Genomic DNA, 15,875 nt, shown 5'->3' with positions numbered 1-15,875 from the left:
TAATTGTTTGATTCTTGTATTTCTTACATTTCTTGTATATTTTTTACATATTTTTTGCATTTCTTCTCTCTCTTGAAAAAGTAACAAATTGGATTTGTCAGTTTTTTTGATTATTAAATTTATTTACTTTTTCATTATAATATTGATTTAGATCTAATATTTTATTTGGTTATGGCAAAGATTCAAAAAATACTAATATTTATATTTTGACCAATTTTTATCAAGGGTTTTAATTAAGAGAGTTCTATAGGTTTATTTTTTACTTTTTATTCTTTAATCTTCTTAATTTCTTTGTTTTAGCTTAAGTCATTTTTTTCTAATCTAGGTACTTACAATCAATTAGATAAGGTTTTCTTCTTCCTCTTCTTAAAAATTAATCACTACAACAAAAAAGATTTAATAACATTGTCATTAAATTCTTACCATAGTGTTGTTGAGATTTGAATTATGTCTAAGTAAACTCTTTGGTTACTAAAATTAAAGCTCAAAAGGATTGTTAAGTTCTTCAACCTCCATTTTTAATTAATTTTTTTTCTTTATAATAGTTAATTTTGACTTTGTTAAGTTTACTTTTATAATTAGCTAATCTCTAAAACTCTAATTTTTCTACTCACTTTTTAAATCAACAAACTTTGTAAGCATAGTAAGATTTCAAGTCAATATGTAATTTATTTATTTATTATTTATATGAAATCTAAAATCTTTTGTTTTATTTTATGGCTTCACAGGCATCTTATTTTTTAATATAGATATCTATTTATTTGTTTCATTATTTTATGTCTCATTTTGTTTATTAATTAATTAATTAATTAATTATTAATCTTTTGTATATAATATCTGTTCTTATCAATGTAACGAGCTCTATATTTTTATATAGTATAGAAAAAATCATGAACATTAACCAATATTTTAGAGAATTTAAAACTAAATTTTAAATCTGAGAAAAATAAGGTATTATAAATAATATTATTAATAAACATATACAAGCATGATGAAATCACTAATAATAAAATAATTTAGTTTTGAATAAGAGTTTATTCTTATTATTATTGTTTTAGAAGATTTTATGTTATTATTTTAATCATAAAAGTATTCAATTAAGTTCCAACATTGACAAGTTAAATGTTAATATTTTAAATTTTGTTTAGGTTATAAATACTTTTTATTAAGAAAAATTCAGAGCGCTTTTGATGTGAATTACTCTTTCTTACAGTTTCTAGTACACACATACATGTATATAAATAGAAATTCCAACAAACATCATTATTGTGACATTTACCAACAAGCTTTAGCAAAGAAATATTATTCTGTGATTAAATTTTAGCATCAATGATCTAATTCCTTACAGAAAAACAGCGATATCTATATATATATATATATTTAAACTAGAGAAATTTCATGACCCGAATAAGACAACCCATAACACTAAACACTGCAAAGAAGCACTAGATTGATGATTACTTATAAAGTTAACTGAGCACAGGCTTTTGTGAGACAAAATCAGGAAAAAGGATTTCCAACCCATGGGCCCACACGTAGTATTAAAAAAACAGAAAACAAAATTTGTGCTTACGTTGCACCCACTAGAGTTGTGTTAATAAGTAGAGTTAGTCCTAGTGGGTCTTGAGGTATTCTTCGGTCCATTTCCATAGCTTGAGCTGTAGCTTTTTGTCCATCGCAAGGCCTCGCAATTCATACTCATTGTAGTCTGCAAAGTATTTTCCAGTGACGCCATGCACTTGGGGATGGGTTGCAACGTAGACTTGGGTGGCAGCAGCCTGGGCAAACAAAACAAAACAAAAAAACAAAAAACATAAAACTAACTCGCCATCAGTTAAACCACAAATCAGCATCAAACCTGGGTTCACGTTTTTTATTTTGTTTTTCCCCAAAAAATTGACAGGTTAAGCACCAGCCGACAATAGAGTGCTCGAGAGTATGAGATGGGTAGCTCATCTGTCCCATGTTCTTCATAACAAACCTCGGCAGTGCACCTGTAAAGAATTTTATGTAAAAGGTCAATCGCCATGCATACTTGTCTGTGTGCAGCTTGATATGATTTAACATCAAGAGCCTAATTTGAGGTGCTGATTGATAGTCTTCTTTTGAATTTCTTTACAAAAAAAAAAAAAAAAAAAAAAAAAAAACTGCTGATTCTGCATGCTTTTATTTATTTATTTATTTGGTTCTGTTTGAATCTGATTTATATAAGTGGCATTTTTTTCCTTCCCGGTCCGTGAACGTCAACAGTGGGTTTAGATGAGGTATGAAAGGCAATCTTACTAATGAGAAAGCCCAGAAAACCATCTAGGTGCGTAAGTTTGGTCTGCACGGCGCCTGGGTGCAGTGAGTTGACTGTGATGTTGGCACCCTCTGCCTGTCATCACCACTTTGTTTAGTGACCCTTAAGCTGCATTAAGCTCAGGCACTGTATCAAGCTTTGTGTCACGAAACCTCACCGTCAGGCGTTCCGCAAGCTCTCTGCCGTGTAAAATGCCCGCTAACTTGGATTGACCGTATCCAGAGAATCCCCATATCCTACGAGGATCACCAGGTCAACTGATCAGTGTTGATCGAAACACACTCAGAACTTTTAAGCAACGAAGCCCAAAGCTCAAAAGCTTTTCTGGGCTGTTCGACGTGAAGGGTCTCGCAATGTCTTACTCATTTTGGTTGATGAGCTTGTCAAATGCGATGCCTCCCTTGGGAGTAAAGTTGTGGAGATGACCAGAAACGATGACAATGCGCCCTTGGATGCCGCTTTCCTTGGCAGTTTCTCTCATCGTGTCGAGCAGCAGCTCTGTCAGCAAGAAGTGACCTGCGTTTAAGCACAACTTTTTGTGAGATATCGCTGATGCCACGCTTTCACAAGCTCGTGTCATGGATTTTCCAGAAAGTCTCTCAGACCAGGTTCTGCGCTAGCTTCGGGATCAGTTGGGTAGCAGTTCAGATTCACAAGGTGGATGCGCTCAAAAGACTTAGAGTGAGCAGTTTTGGTAGAGAACACGAGGGTCACAGCTTTTCCTGCTATTATTGCTGTGGAAGTGAAACACCTTTCTGACATATTTATTCGTTTCAGAAGACGTATCAAACTCTAATACATCCAACATGAATGTGTTGAGACGGACCTAAGAAGTTCGTAGCAAACATTAGCTCCAACCCATCAGGAGTGCTCTGTGGGCCAGTAGTCGAACTGATCCCTCCGTTATTTCTGCACATTGAATCCACAGACACCGAATCCCTTGAGCTTTCTGAAATTCATTCAGCTGAAGATATCATGGTCAGGAGACAACATCTCTAAAACTTGTCTTGTGAAACCCAGATTTGTTTATGCTGATTCGATGGATCTGAGTTCGACCCCGATTGAATGAAGGAATGCAGTACTGGTACAAGAGTCATGAGGTACTCTATAAGCCAATGAAACACCCAGGCACAAGAAACAACATTACCAGAGGGACAACTGATTGAATAGAGATTGATCCTTAAGTGCAGCAGTGAACTGCAGAACCTACACAAGAATGTTGAGGGGAAGTCTGGAGTCTTTGAACTTGGCAGCAAATGCGCGGACCGAGGCCAAGTCGCTCAAATTCATGTGCATCACCAGGATGCGCGCATGAGGGCTCTCCTTCATGAATTCTGCCTTCAAGGTTTCTCCCAACTTCACGTTCCTGACCGCAAAGATCACCCGGGCGCCTCTCTTGGCGAGCACCCGCGCTGTCTCCAATCCAATCCCCGCGGTCGCACCTGCCAGTGATAAGGACAAACGTTGCAGTTCATGTCAATGTCATTTCACCCAATTTCCTCGTCGGCTTACTGCAGACCGCTTCTTCAAAGCAAAAAATGCTATCAAAACTCCTCTGATTCGACCATTGTGAGGCTGTAGGAATTGTGAAGGGCTATCTTTCATGACTAACCAACAGACTTCAGTATAAAAAAGTTTGTAACAAAATTAAAACAACACATCACACACACATGAGTTGACGTGAAACGACGAAATAATTCGTCAGAGGTTAGATAATAGAGACTACCAAGACGAAGGAACGGTAAAATTATCCGAAATTCGAATTAGTATGCTTTGAAGCCATTGTGGGTAAAGAGCCACCAGATATCAATCGCCACTAATGGGTGGCAGCTTCACAGAACTAGACGATAAGCTGATTTGGACGTGTTACTACCGTGAAATGCATTCATCGATCATGTCAAACACGTCGAGATCGAACTCTTTTGCATGTGGACCGATTATCATATCGATAATGCGGAGTTGATACCAGGTTTACCTGTCACGATGGCGGTGTAGTCTTCGAGGTTAAGCCCTTCGGTGACATCCTCGGCGGTGGACATGGATCCGAACCCGCTCTTGCCCTCCGTCCCCATGAAGTAGCGCCACCACGATCCCATCTTCTCAAATGTGCCGCTTTAACTGCAAATCACTGAATGCTTCAGCTTTTTACACAACCAGTCATGAGCTGCTTCGCTTGGTCGACCGACTCTGATATACAAAACGAGAGGATCAAAATGTTTATGTAGGAGATGTCGCTGCTGTGGAGGTGGCGGGGGTAGCGGCAGTGATCTTGTAAGAAAAACCGCAGCTGCTGGAAAGGCCTTGGGACTTGGACCGAACCTTTCAAATTTGCTGCACAGATCCCTTGCGGCTGTGTTTCGCAGCCTGATCCATATCGATACGATGAGCGGACCTAGAGTATTCTAATCAGCAAACCATTTTTTCATCTTCACGGCATCTTGACGATGGGCGTGTCTTTAAAGAGTATTTTGTCAAAGATGACACGTGCTGAGCTGTACGTTATGTGCAAAGGTTACATTAAGAGATGACAAAGAGTGCTAGAGGATGGCTCAAGAATCTGGAGGTAAAGTCATATTTTCTCACTTTTAAATAGTGGTCAGCCCATGGTCATCTCAACAAACAAAATAAAATACTTCCTGCAAATAGGGTGACAACATTTCCACCTTGCTCAGCTCTAGAAAGTCTTCAAAGACCGCTACCTCACTGAAGTGAAGTATCCAGCGCGACTTTGGAGTTCAGGTTTTCTATGTGCTGCTGCTATTGAAAGCCTCCAAGGAAAAAAAATGGAAGGAGACTAGTATAGTACCCTTACAAGTAGACTGCGGTACCAGTAGTTGGGTAGCACTGGTTCCAATTTTCTCTGCCATAATATGTTCTATCCAGTTACTATCCAAGCTTGTAAAAAGAACCTCCTCCTCCTCTTCTACTCTGATTGCTAACGACTTACCTGCACATAAATTCCATGCAATCCTGTAATGGTGGATATGTCAATAGACCTGGAATGAGTCGAGATCGGCAAGGGAAACAGAAGGAAGGACTGGCAAAATTTTACATAGCTGCTGCAGCTTTGAAAGTGCCTTTCTCGAGTGAAAGAAAGCACAAGAAATGTGATTGTACACATTGAAGTGGAGCATTTTTAGTGTGGCTGGAAAAAAATAAAAAATAAAATAAAAAAGGAAAAAAAAACACACACAAGGGGCAAGAGTGGCCTGGCACTTGTCCCAACTTTGTGATTCATACTTTGCTGGATGTTGGATTTTGATGTGAAATGCAATTTTGCCAATAAGAAGTTCATTTGGGTTGTTTTGTTTTGTTTTTGACGTGGCTTTCTTTGTTTTATGGATGATTGATTGGTTGAGTGGATACCATGTTCCTGTTTAGAAAATTGTTGTTGAAGTCAAGCCTATGGAAAGTTACTGTGGTCACTAATTTCAATTGAAGTTGAAGTCATTTCAAGGCACTGTGGTCACTAATTGACTTCAACAATTGTTACTGTGAACAGTTGTTGAAGTCAATTCTCGTGATTTGGAGCTGACAAAGTCAGATGAAGTATAATATGGGCAATAGTGTGACTGTAGTGATCAAAGCCAATCTTGAATCAGAATCTAATATTGTGAAATTTGAATTCTTGGATTGAGTGACTTCCTCTGCTGTGTTGCCTGAGAAAGTGACAAAGAAATAAAAAATTCTCTGAAATATTGAACAGGCTGATGGAAAGACATTCCATAGTTGTTGATCCAGTTGACATGTGTTGAGCTGCATGTTACGTGCAAAGGTTACATTAAATGTACTTGAAAAAATGTTTAATAAGGCTAAATACATTATGTTGTGGCTTTGTCATTATGGCAATATAATTGCAGCTGCTGGACACACACCATGAGGTAGACATCTTTGTTAGGCCTTTCAATAGTTCAACCTTATTAGGATTGCAATCAGCAAATGAAAAAAATTACAGATGATAACCATTGGTTTGAGATAAAATTAAAAAAAAAAAAAATGACAGTGGCTAAGGATGTCTGGATTCAATGGACAAGGATGTTGTGAAGAGGGATCAGGCAGATGCTATTGGGCCTCCTGTTTTTTTCTCTTGCTTCTGGGTTCTATGATGCTCAAGTGTTCTACATCAATGTCATCTCAGCTTCGGTTCATGTTTTCCTAGAATTTCTATTCTTATTGCAAATTCCCACGTTTGTAGATTTCCTAGCTATCATTGTTGTTGCAAGTTGCAACATCTTTGGTGTAATGGACGCTCTTTATATTGTAACTATTATAGCAGCACTAGTTTTGTTTCTGGAGTTGAAACAATTGATGTCTATTGCTTCTTGTATTATTTTCCCTCAAGTGGATCTTAATCAAGTCATTTTAAAGTGGAGTTGATGTCAATATCTTGGATTACTAGTTGCTATTAATTTAGCTTTTTCATTTTATTTTTAATAGTATTCAATGTTTTTGTTCCTCCTCTAGAAGTGGCAGTTCTTATCTTTTTATTCAATTTGTTGTTGGTTGTAGTGTGGCAATGAAATTCTTTGGTCACTAGCTCCTGGACTTTGACAATGTTGAGTTTTGTTCTTCAAGCAGTTGCTTGACTTCATGTTATTGCCTTCCAATTATTTTTTTCTTTTCTTTTTCTTGAGTAGATTCAATAGACAAAGTTGCGGTTTTGGATGTGTTTTTTTTCTTGTAGTTCTACAATGGTGTGTTAGTAGGGATTTTGCAGCATTATTTATTCTTTAGTATTTTTGCATTGCAAGGTGTTCCTTGATGGCTCTAGATTCATTTAGTTATATCATTATCCACATCAGCTAGTAGTTTGGCTTCTAATTCTTTTTAATATTGTATAACATATTGTCTTGTTTGAAAATACACCAAGTACTTAGTTGTAGAAGGTAAATTAAAAATTTCCACAATAAGATTCTAACAGATTTAATAGAATCTTATATAAATCCTAATTAAATCTTAACAATCTTAATCAAGTGATAATTAATTCCAAAATTTTTAAAAATATTTTGTTAAAAAATTATAAAAATATTATAAAAATATTATAAAAAAATTTAAGTTTTAAAAAAAATATATTTTTAAAAAAAAAATACTAAAAAATCTACAATAAAAATATAAATCAAATTCTAAACAAATTTTAATCAAGTCCTAATTTTTGCCTTATTTATGTCTATACAAAGTATATATAAGCTTTTTTTTATAAAAAAATAATACTAACACTTAAAATTCTTATTTCTTTCTTATCTTTTATTTATATTTTTTCATTATATTTTTTAATAAGGCTCTTCTACAATAGAACCTATATTTTTTTCTTTTACCATATATTTGTATTATAATACAACATCTACTTCCTTTGAACTTGTGCATTCTATAGTATGTGCCAAATAATTCATATCTTGTTATTGGATTCACAGAATGCTTTCTATGTCTTTATGTAAATCTTCTTTATTATTTTTATTATCCAAGTCAAGATTATCTACTTGTCTTAGAAAGTTTAAGTCTTCAATAAGATCTTCTGTATTGATTCATGTATATTTTTGTTTGAATAGCTTCACTTGCTTCTCAATAATTGGTATTTTTAACCTTATTCTATTCAGTTTTTATAGTAAAAAGGTTGTATTATTATAAAAAAATTATTATCACATATAATCCAAATCAAAATTTTTATTTTTATTTATGTATTATATTAAATGTCCAAGCTACTATAATAGACCAAATTTCAATCATCTTCTTCAATTGATGTTATTTATTAAATTGAATCTTGCTTTAAAACTTTGTTTTTTTATAATATTATTATTTGAATATCTTTAAATATTTTTTCAAATTATTAAATTCTAATGACTAAATTTTTTTAAATTATTTATTTATTTATTTATTTATTTTAAATCTATCTTTTTTTGGTTATATATATTCAAAGAAGGCATTTTTTTTCTTTAATTGACATAATAGATTTTTGACTTGTCATGATTTCAATAGGAATATAACTTATTATTAAACTATAATTTTTTTGATTAATTATTATAGACATACATAATTTTCTAAATAAGAAGTATTAGATATAAAATAAATGTGGATAAATTTGATAATATCTTATGGAAAACCTTCATAGAAGCTTCATAAATGCAGATTTGACTTTATCTGTGTTTGTAGGTGATTAATAGGTTGAAAAATTAGCCAACAAGTTGGCTACATATCAAACATATTAACAACTTCTTGTACAAGTTGGCCACTTGGTATATATATAGAAAACTTCTTTTATAAGTTTGACATGTATTTTAGACATATGTTAGAGGTCTTATAGAACATTGCCACATAGTTCTTAATTAAATTGTATATATAGAAGTAAGAGTGAAGCCTTTTTTACTCTTATCAATACCTCTCTTGTTCTTTTTCTTGTTTCAAGAGTCTCTAGTCTTCTTGTTTTTGGCAATAGCCATTCTAGTTTTAATACTTTATTACCTTTGAATGAATATGTATTCTTTTTGAATGACACAAGAGTACATTGATGTTTTGATTGTTTGTAATTCATATCTTTGACATTGTATCACAATACAAATGGCAAGAGTTGAGGCCATTTTTTTATCCTCCCATTATAAGATTTAAGTAATATTTTTATAATTGATGAATGATCATGTTTACTTTTTATATTTTTTTATGGATTGTAAGTAGTAATTAATGACAACTTAACTTCACATCTTTTTAAAAAATCACAAGCTTCTTCTACATTTAATTCTTTATAGTTTATAATGAATTTTCTTATACATCTATAATGGCAAATAACATCTTTAAGAAAAAATGTACAAATTCCTTGTCTAGATTTTATTTTTAATAGTCTACCTTCTACCTAATATAATAAATCTTCATGAGCCAAGACCAAATACTTCATTTTTCATAATCTAATTGGCATAATAATAAAATTCTAACCTATTTAAAATAAATGGCAAAAGAATATATTAGATTTAAAAAATCTTAATATTGTATATTAAAATATGTTTAAAAGATTATATAAAATTATGCAAATAAAAGCATATCTTGATACATTTGTTTTTTTTTTATACTAATACCATTCTTTAAGTTTAATTAATGTAGCTCAAATTTCCCTTTGACTTGCTCATAAATTGTTGTAAAATTCTTTTAGCAATTTTTATTGCTTTGTTTTAGTGCCTACCACTTGTTATGGTATCTCAATTCTTTTCTTTCTTCTTATTTATAAAAATCCTTTTTAAACCAGAAATCCCTATATATATATATATATATATATATATATATATTAACTTATTTATAAATATTTATAGATGAATTTATTTACATAATTAAGATATTTAAGTAATAATTAATTTTCAATAATTCTTTTTTATGAAATTATTATAAATTTAATTTATCTTCTTTGTTATAATTTGAAATTGAATAAAATTTTATTCTAATATCATCAATGTCTTTAACCACCTTATCTTTCCTATTATATCTTACTCAAGATAGCATATTTTTACTAAATTATCTTTTCTATCAACATATCTAAATTTTGGATTCAATAACTTAGTATATACAATCCATCTTAATATTGCAATATTTGGTGTTGTACAATTAATAATTATTCCAAACAACGGTAAATAATTTGTTTCAATTACTACTACTACATCAATCAAATAATATTTTTTAAACTTTTATAGCTAATAAAATTCTCCATAGTTCTTTTTTTTACTTATAATTATATATATTGGCAAGTATTTAAAACCTTGGCTCCAAATCAAACTACAAATCTATTCCTACTTGAATCATCTTAATCTACAATCCATCCAATAGCAATACGATTAATATCTATAGTAAAATTATTTATTTTTTTAAGAATAAAGTCTCTTAATATCTTATTTATTCTATTTATCATATGTGTAATTGAGTTAGTAGTATCTTATAGAAGAGTATATATTTTAAATAGACTAAATAGTATTTTTATTATTGTCAAATCTATACTTCTACATACAAGTTAAAATTCATTATAATCCAAATATAAAACATCTATTGAGTAAATTTTTCTTCCTACAAATGCTTCAACAATCTTATTTACTAAAAAGATATATCTATATTTTTAATAGTTATTACATTCATTGATTTTATATCTTAGATAAATTTTAGTGATCTATCTTTTTTAGGCACTATAAATCAACAACTAGAATATAGAGCAAAAGAAGGCTTTAAAAACTTCATTCTCATATTTTCTTTTAACACATCCATTAATTTAGGCAAGCATGCTATTGATATAAGAATTGGCCTTAATTTCCAAGGCACATGTAGTATGATAAAAATAAATATATGAGCTATAATATTAAGATCTAAAAATATTATCTCATAGGATTCAAAAACAATTGATTTATTTCATTTTGCAAGTATCTCTATAAAATATTCAATTATATTTTGCAACAAGGAACCATGAAATCCAATCTTTAATTCTTCAAAAGTCTCTTTGATAAATTGTTGTCTAGTATTCTTTGGATCTTTTAAATTCTTTTTCCTTGATACTTGTTTCATTTGTTTTATAGAATCTTTTGATAAAGATCTAGCAAAAGTTTAATTTTTTTTATTATTTTATATTTTATTTCCACAATAACTTTTGGTGCCTGAAAAGATTTAAGCATAGAATAAACCTCTTTTGAATGAATTTGCACTATCTTATCATCATCTCCTAACTCAATAGATGCAATTAATTACAAAGAATCTTTCAATCTATTTTCTTCATAAACACCAAAAATCCTTTCATTATCTTTTAATATTTCTAACTTATGTAATTTTTCTATAATATTATATCTTTTTTTTCTCTTTTTTTCTTTTTAAATCTTCAATTTTTTTATATATAATATCTTTATTTTTTAAAAATACTAATAAAACTTATATCAAAAGTATCTACATTTTAGAAAAAAAATTCCCTTTTTTAATTCTATAATCTTGCTTTATAATAATATTTCCTTAAAATCCATAAATTCTTCAATAATTCTTAATAATAGATTTTTTCTTAATCTATCTCAATTTTATTCATAATTGAGAGGCATAGTTAGAAATTATATTTCTTTTTTTCTATTTTCACTTTATATCCATGCATAAGCTAAACTATCATCAAAAACTTTTGTCTCAACCTTTATTATTGTAATATATGGTTCTTCTAATTTTTTTAAATAAGATGTATCTTGAATAATGAAATTTTACTATGTTGCAACATTATCAATTTGGATTTTAGCATCTTGATAAACATCGTACAACTCATCTTGTAAATTATTAGTTGCTTGTTATTATGTTATAATTTAGCTATTAAATGAAAGAAAAAAACATACATTATAAAAGAGCTTAATTAAAAATATTATATAAAATTCTATAGATATCTTAACCAAATCTTGAATAAAGCTTAACCAAATTTTAATTAATCTTAATAAAATCTAATAGAAATTTTAAAACCTCATTAATTATTAACTAAATTATTAATTTTATTTCATAATTTCTATAAATTATAATTACTAGTTAATATCAACCATAAGAAATCAAAGAAGAATCCAACTTATTAATTGGGAAAAAAACTCCTAATCTACTTGGATGTTGGCCTTCAACTTTATCCAACCTTGATGTTAATCTACTAGCAATTATATCTCTTGATTGCATTGTTTAATTGCCTTCATTTTTTTTTTTTTTTTGAATAAAATTAATTATGAACTTACAAAAATTTATCTAAATTGGACAAAAATACTATGTAAGATCAAAAAAATCCTTAGTGACTCTTAAAATCCATATTTTAAGATCCTAATCCAAATAATTTTTATTAACCTTCAATCTAATTATTTAATTGATCTTTAATTCACAAAAAAATCTTTAAGAGATGAAAGTTACAACCCCAAATTTTTTTACTTGTTAGTTTGTTATAATTTTTATGAATTCTCTAGTATAGAAACTTTATCTTCATTTCTCTAATATACAAACTGTTTTATTTATTTATTTATTTATTTGGATTTGTTCTTGGACTGGTGAAATGTGGATTGGACTAAAGTTGTGTGCAAAACTGGATTTTTGAATTTTTTATTTTCAAAAACTATTTTTATTTTCAAAAAATATTTTTATTTTTTATTTATTTTATTTTATTTTTATTATTTTAAGATATATATATTTTTATTTCTTTATTTGATATTTTTCAATTTTTTTAGAAACTAGATTTTTATTTTTATTTTTTATTTTTTTCATCTATGGATAGAAAGCACATCTATATAATTTCATCCATAAGTACATCCATAAGGCCATATGTTTTTTTCCCATGTTTTTGAGGTAGATATTCTGTCCATATTTAATGGTCAGAAGAGATGTATAGATGTAGGATCTTTATATTTGTATTGTTATAGCATATTGTAAAAGCATTGTGGCATTATTATTTGATTAATTAAGTTGTATGTGTTAATTTGTATTTTACAAGTACTATGTAATCTTGCTCAAATACTTAAGAAATATGGTTTTATTGGAATTTTATCAATGTGAAATTTTGACACTTAAAAGTTTGTTTGTTTGTTTTTGTTTTGTTTTGTTTTGTTTTTTTTTTTTTTTTTTTAATTTTTAGAATAAGCTTCGTTTGATTGTTTGGTTAAATCTATGCTATTATTAGAAATATAACTTAGACAATAATAGGAAGTAATTGAAGAGTAAATACTCAACAACAATATAGAGAATGCGAGCAAGCACAAAGAGAAGCTAAAACAATTTATCTTAGAGGACATTTCTAAGAACATCAAAGAAATCAGAAAAAAACTTAGAAAGAGAGTATAAGCATTATGCATGATAATGTTAATCATGATTGGAGAACCATTGATCAAAAAAATAGAAGAAATTATAAAAGAGATAAAAAAAGAGAGAAATGATATTAATCATTAGAACCATAGTATGATGCAAACGAGATAAAGGACATGGGAAGAAGCAATCTTACATGTACAAAAAGAAGAAGAAACAAGAAAATATAATATAACAAAAGAAATTGGTGAATAAATGGAGCAGCTTATTTATAAACATCATAATGAAAGAAAAAGATTAGAAGGTCGTCATGATATTGGAAATATGGACATGTAACGTTGATGATGCAAGACACTCCATTGAATGGATGAGCAAATTATGCCATCAAGAACATTAAATCTACAATTTTATACATATTAACTTCATAGAAAGTTTTAAGTTCTACTTCTTCAAAATCCCCCATTATTAATAAGACAACTATTTGATGGACAAGATGAATAAGATAAAGAATTTTGAAAGAATATTTAATAATATAATGTTGCTCATGCATTTACTTTTCATAGTACAAAAGTCAATAATACTATCTTGCAAGGATCTTGTCTATATAGCTTTTCTATACCTGAAGAGCTTTGGCATCAAATAGATATTCTTTTATTAAAAGAAGGTATAGAGGTAAATTATATGCAACTTTATATATGTGATCCTAATACAACACATGAAGTAAAGATGGCATGTAGCAATAATTTATTAATTTAAATAATGTGGGAGCTTCAAGAATGTTTGAAAGAACATCACATATTTTTTTCACTTTGTCAATAAGTTCATGAAATATTGTCCAAAGAAAAGAAAAGAGGAGAGAGCAATGATGATACAAATGTACATCTTCATTTTTGTAATAATGTCAATAGAAGATATTATAATCTTTCAACTTCTAAAGAAGTTGAAATTGTTGTGTCAAACAATAGAATAATCAAAGAAAGAACAAGAGATATTATTGTTCAATTCAGAGAAGATATATTGCAATAAATTTATGAATGAAATCTTGCATATTGACCACTCTACTATGTTATTTTTTTTCTACATAGAGAATTTGGATAGCATGACCAAAAAAAATATAAAAATATGAATACCAATAAAGATGGAGGTTAAAATGTGTGGAGTGCATATATTATTCAAATAGAATTTTATTCATATCAATTCTTTTTATAATATAATGAATGTTCAATTATATTATAAGGTGGAAAGTTATTACATGAATTTATTGTAAATATTTGGGCAACAATAGAGCATAATCAATTGAAATATGTCAATATAAAACAAAATATATTACATGCAAATGTGTATCAAGGACTAGCAAATATTTTTGGAGATATGCAAAACCAAGAAATTGATATGTAAAATTGAGGAAAAAGGATAATTTTTTTGTCCTTTCATATTATAAGTATAAAAAACCTATTTGAGATTTTTCAAGATTCTATGGCTATTATTCAATACTTTTAACATCTAGATTTATTTAGTATAATGATTAAAAATTTGCAATAGCTAGAGATCTCAAGTACACTTCTTCTAATATAAAAGCTCAAGAATCATTTCAACTTGGTAGCAAGAATATTTAAACTCAAGCATTGAGTATTAATTGAAGTTATTTATTAACATCATATTTTATAATACGCACTTTCAAGAATGCATACTATTGAGTTTTAATAGCAAGATCTTGTATATATATATTTTTTACTATTTTTTAAACAACAAATGTAGAATGTATAAATGACTTTTCTGGTTCGTTATCGATTAAATAGTAGTAATGTTGGGATTTACATGAATGATTAGTTCGATTAGTTGTTAATAGTAGGAAGTTAGGAACATATGTGGTTAAGAAGCCAAAGTTTCACAACCTGTGGAATCTGCTGAATGACGATTCATATTTTGGTAGGATAAAGAGGTTGAGGAAGAAGGAATGGGGGCCAGACTATGATAGTCGTGAGCCAGGGTAAAGCTTGGAGCTACCCTTTTGTTTTCTTTGCTTTTGTGTTTTTCTTTAGTATTGGATTTAAGAAAAGGATTGCTGAAACTGTGATTGAGATATTGAAAATTATGAATTCGAATTAATTAATTTGAAAAAAGAAAGTGTGATTGTGATAATAGAGATTATTGCATTGTGTTAGTAGCACTGGAAGATTGAGTAAAAGTAAAAGAATTGAGAATTGAAGTACTGTGGAAAGAGATTAAGCATCCTGTAGATGTCAGGAATGTCAGTGATATTGAGTAGCTGCAGGGCAGTGAATGATTGTAGAGATTGTGAAGGAATTGAATTGAGATGAGGAAGAGAACTTTGGAAGTTTTAGATAATTAATACATAATCAATTGTGACATAACATATCCAATTCATACAACGAGTCTTTCCCCGAGATCGAACCCACCTATACTGATCAAATATCTTGGTGTTTTGAGTTCGAGTCAAACGACGATTACATTTTTGGTGCCGCTGCCAGGGATTGACAACAGTATGAAATGTTAAAGAATTGATGGTACAAAAGACGAGATCGAAGGAGTATGAGCGGTGAATACGACTATGATAATCACAGAAGGAATCAACAAGTAAAGGAAAGATAGGAGTGATTTTATTTCAGAAATTTATTACGACAACAACAAGAAGGGATTCAACGTAAGAAACGTCGATGGAGTTGGATAAAGCCGTGGCTGCATGCATGTGTGAGTATTCGAGCATATCCAAGTTCTGAAAGAAGTGCAATATTGTACCATTATATACCATTGGAGAAATTACCGCGAGCGCTTGTAGGGGATACTGCGAGTAACGAAGCGT

General features: G+C 29.8%; 1 protein-coding gene across 1 annotated transcript; it reads right to left on the bottom strand.

The window, feature by feature from the left end:
• Nucleotides 1–1,522: 1,522 nt before the first annotated feature.
• LOC112294742 (short-chain dehydrogenase TIC 32, chloroplastic) lies at nt 1,523–4,398 on the bottom strand. The gene is made up of 6 exons (XM_090244025.1): nt 4,278–4,398; nt 3,513–3,744; nt 3,129–3,256; nt 2,665–2,818; nt 2,409–2,538; nt 1,523–1,904 (listed from the first exon to the last, which is right to left on the bottom strand). The coding sequence occupies exons 1-6, from the start codon at nt 4,396–4,398 to the stop codon at nt 1,614–1,616; spliced, it is 1,056 nt and encodes a 351-aa protein (XP_090100151.1). The 3' UTR covers nt 1,523–1,613.
• Nucleotides 4,399–15,875: the final 11,477 nt, after the last annotated feature.

The sequence above is a fragment of the Physcomitrium patens genome, chromosome 17, assembly GCF_059467195.1.
Source record: "Physcomitrium patens ecotype Gransden chromosome 17, ASM5946719v1, whole genome shotgun sequence".
In the NCBI taxonomy this organism is placed as follows: domain Eukaryota; kingdom Viridiplantae; phylum Streptophyta; class Bryopsida; order Funariales; family Funariaceae; genus Physcomitrium; species Physcomitrium patens.
This window is presented reverse-complemented; position numbering and strand designations above follow the sequence as displayed.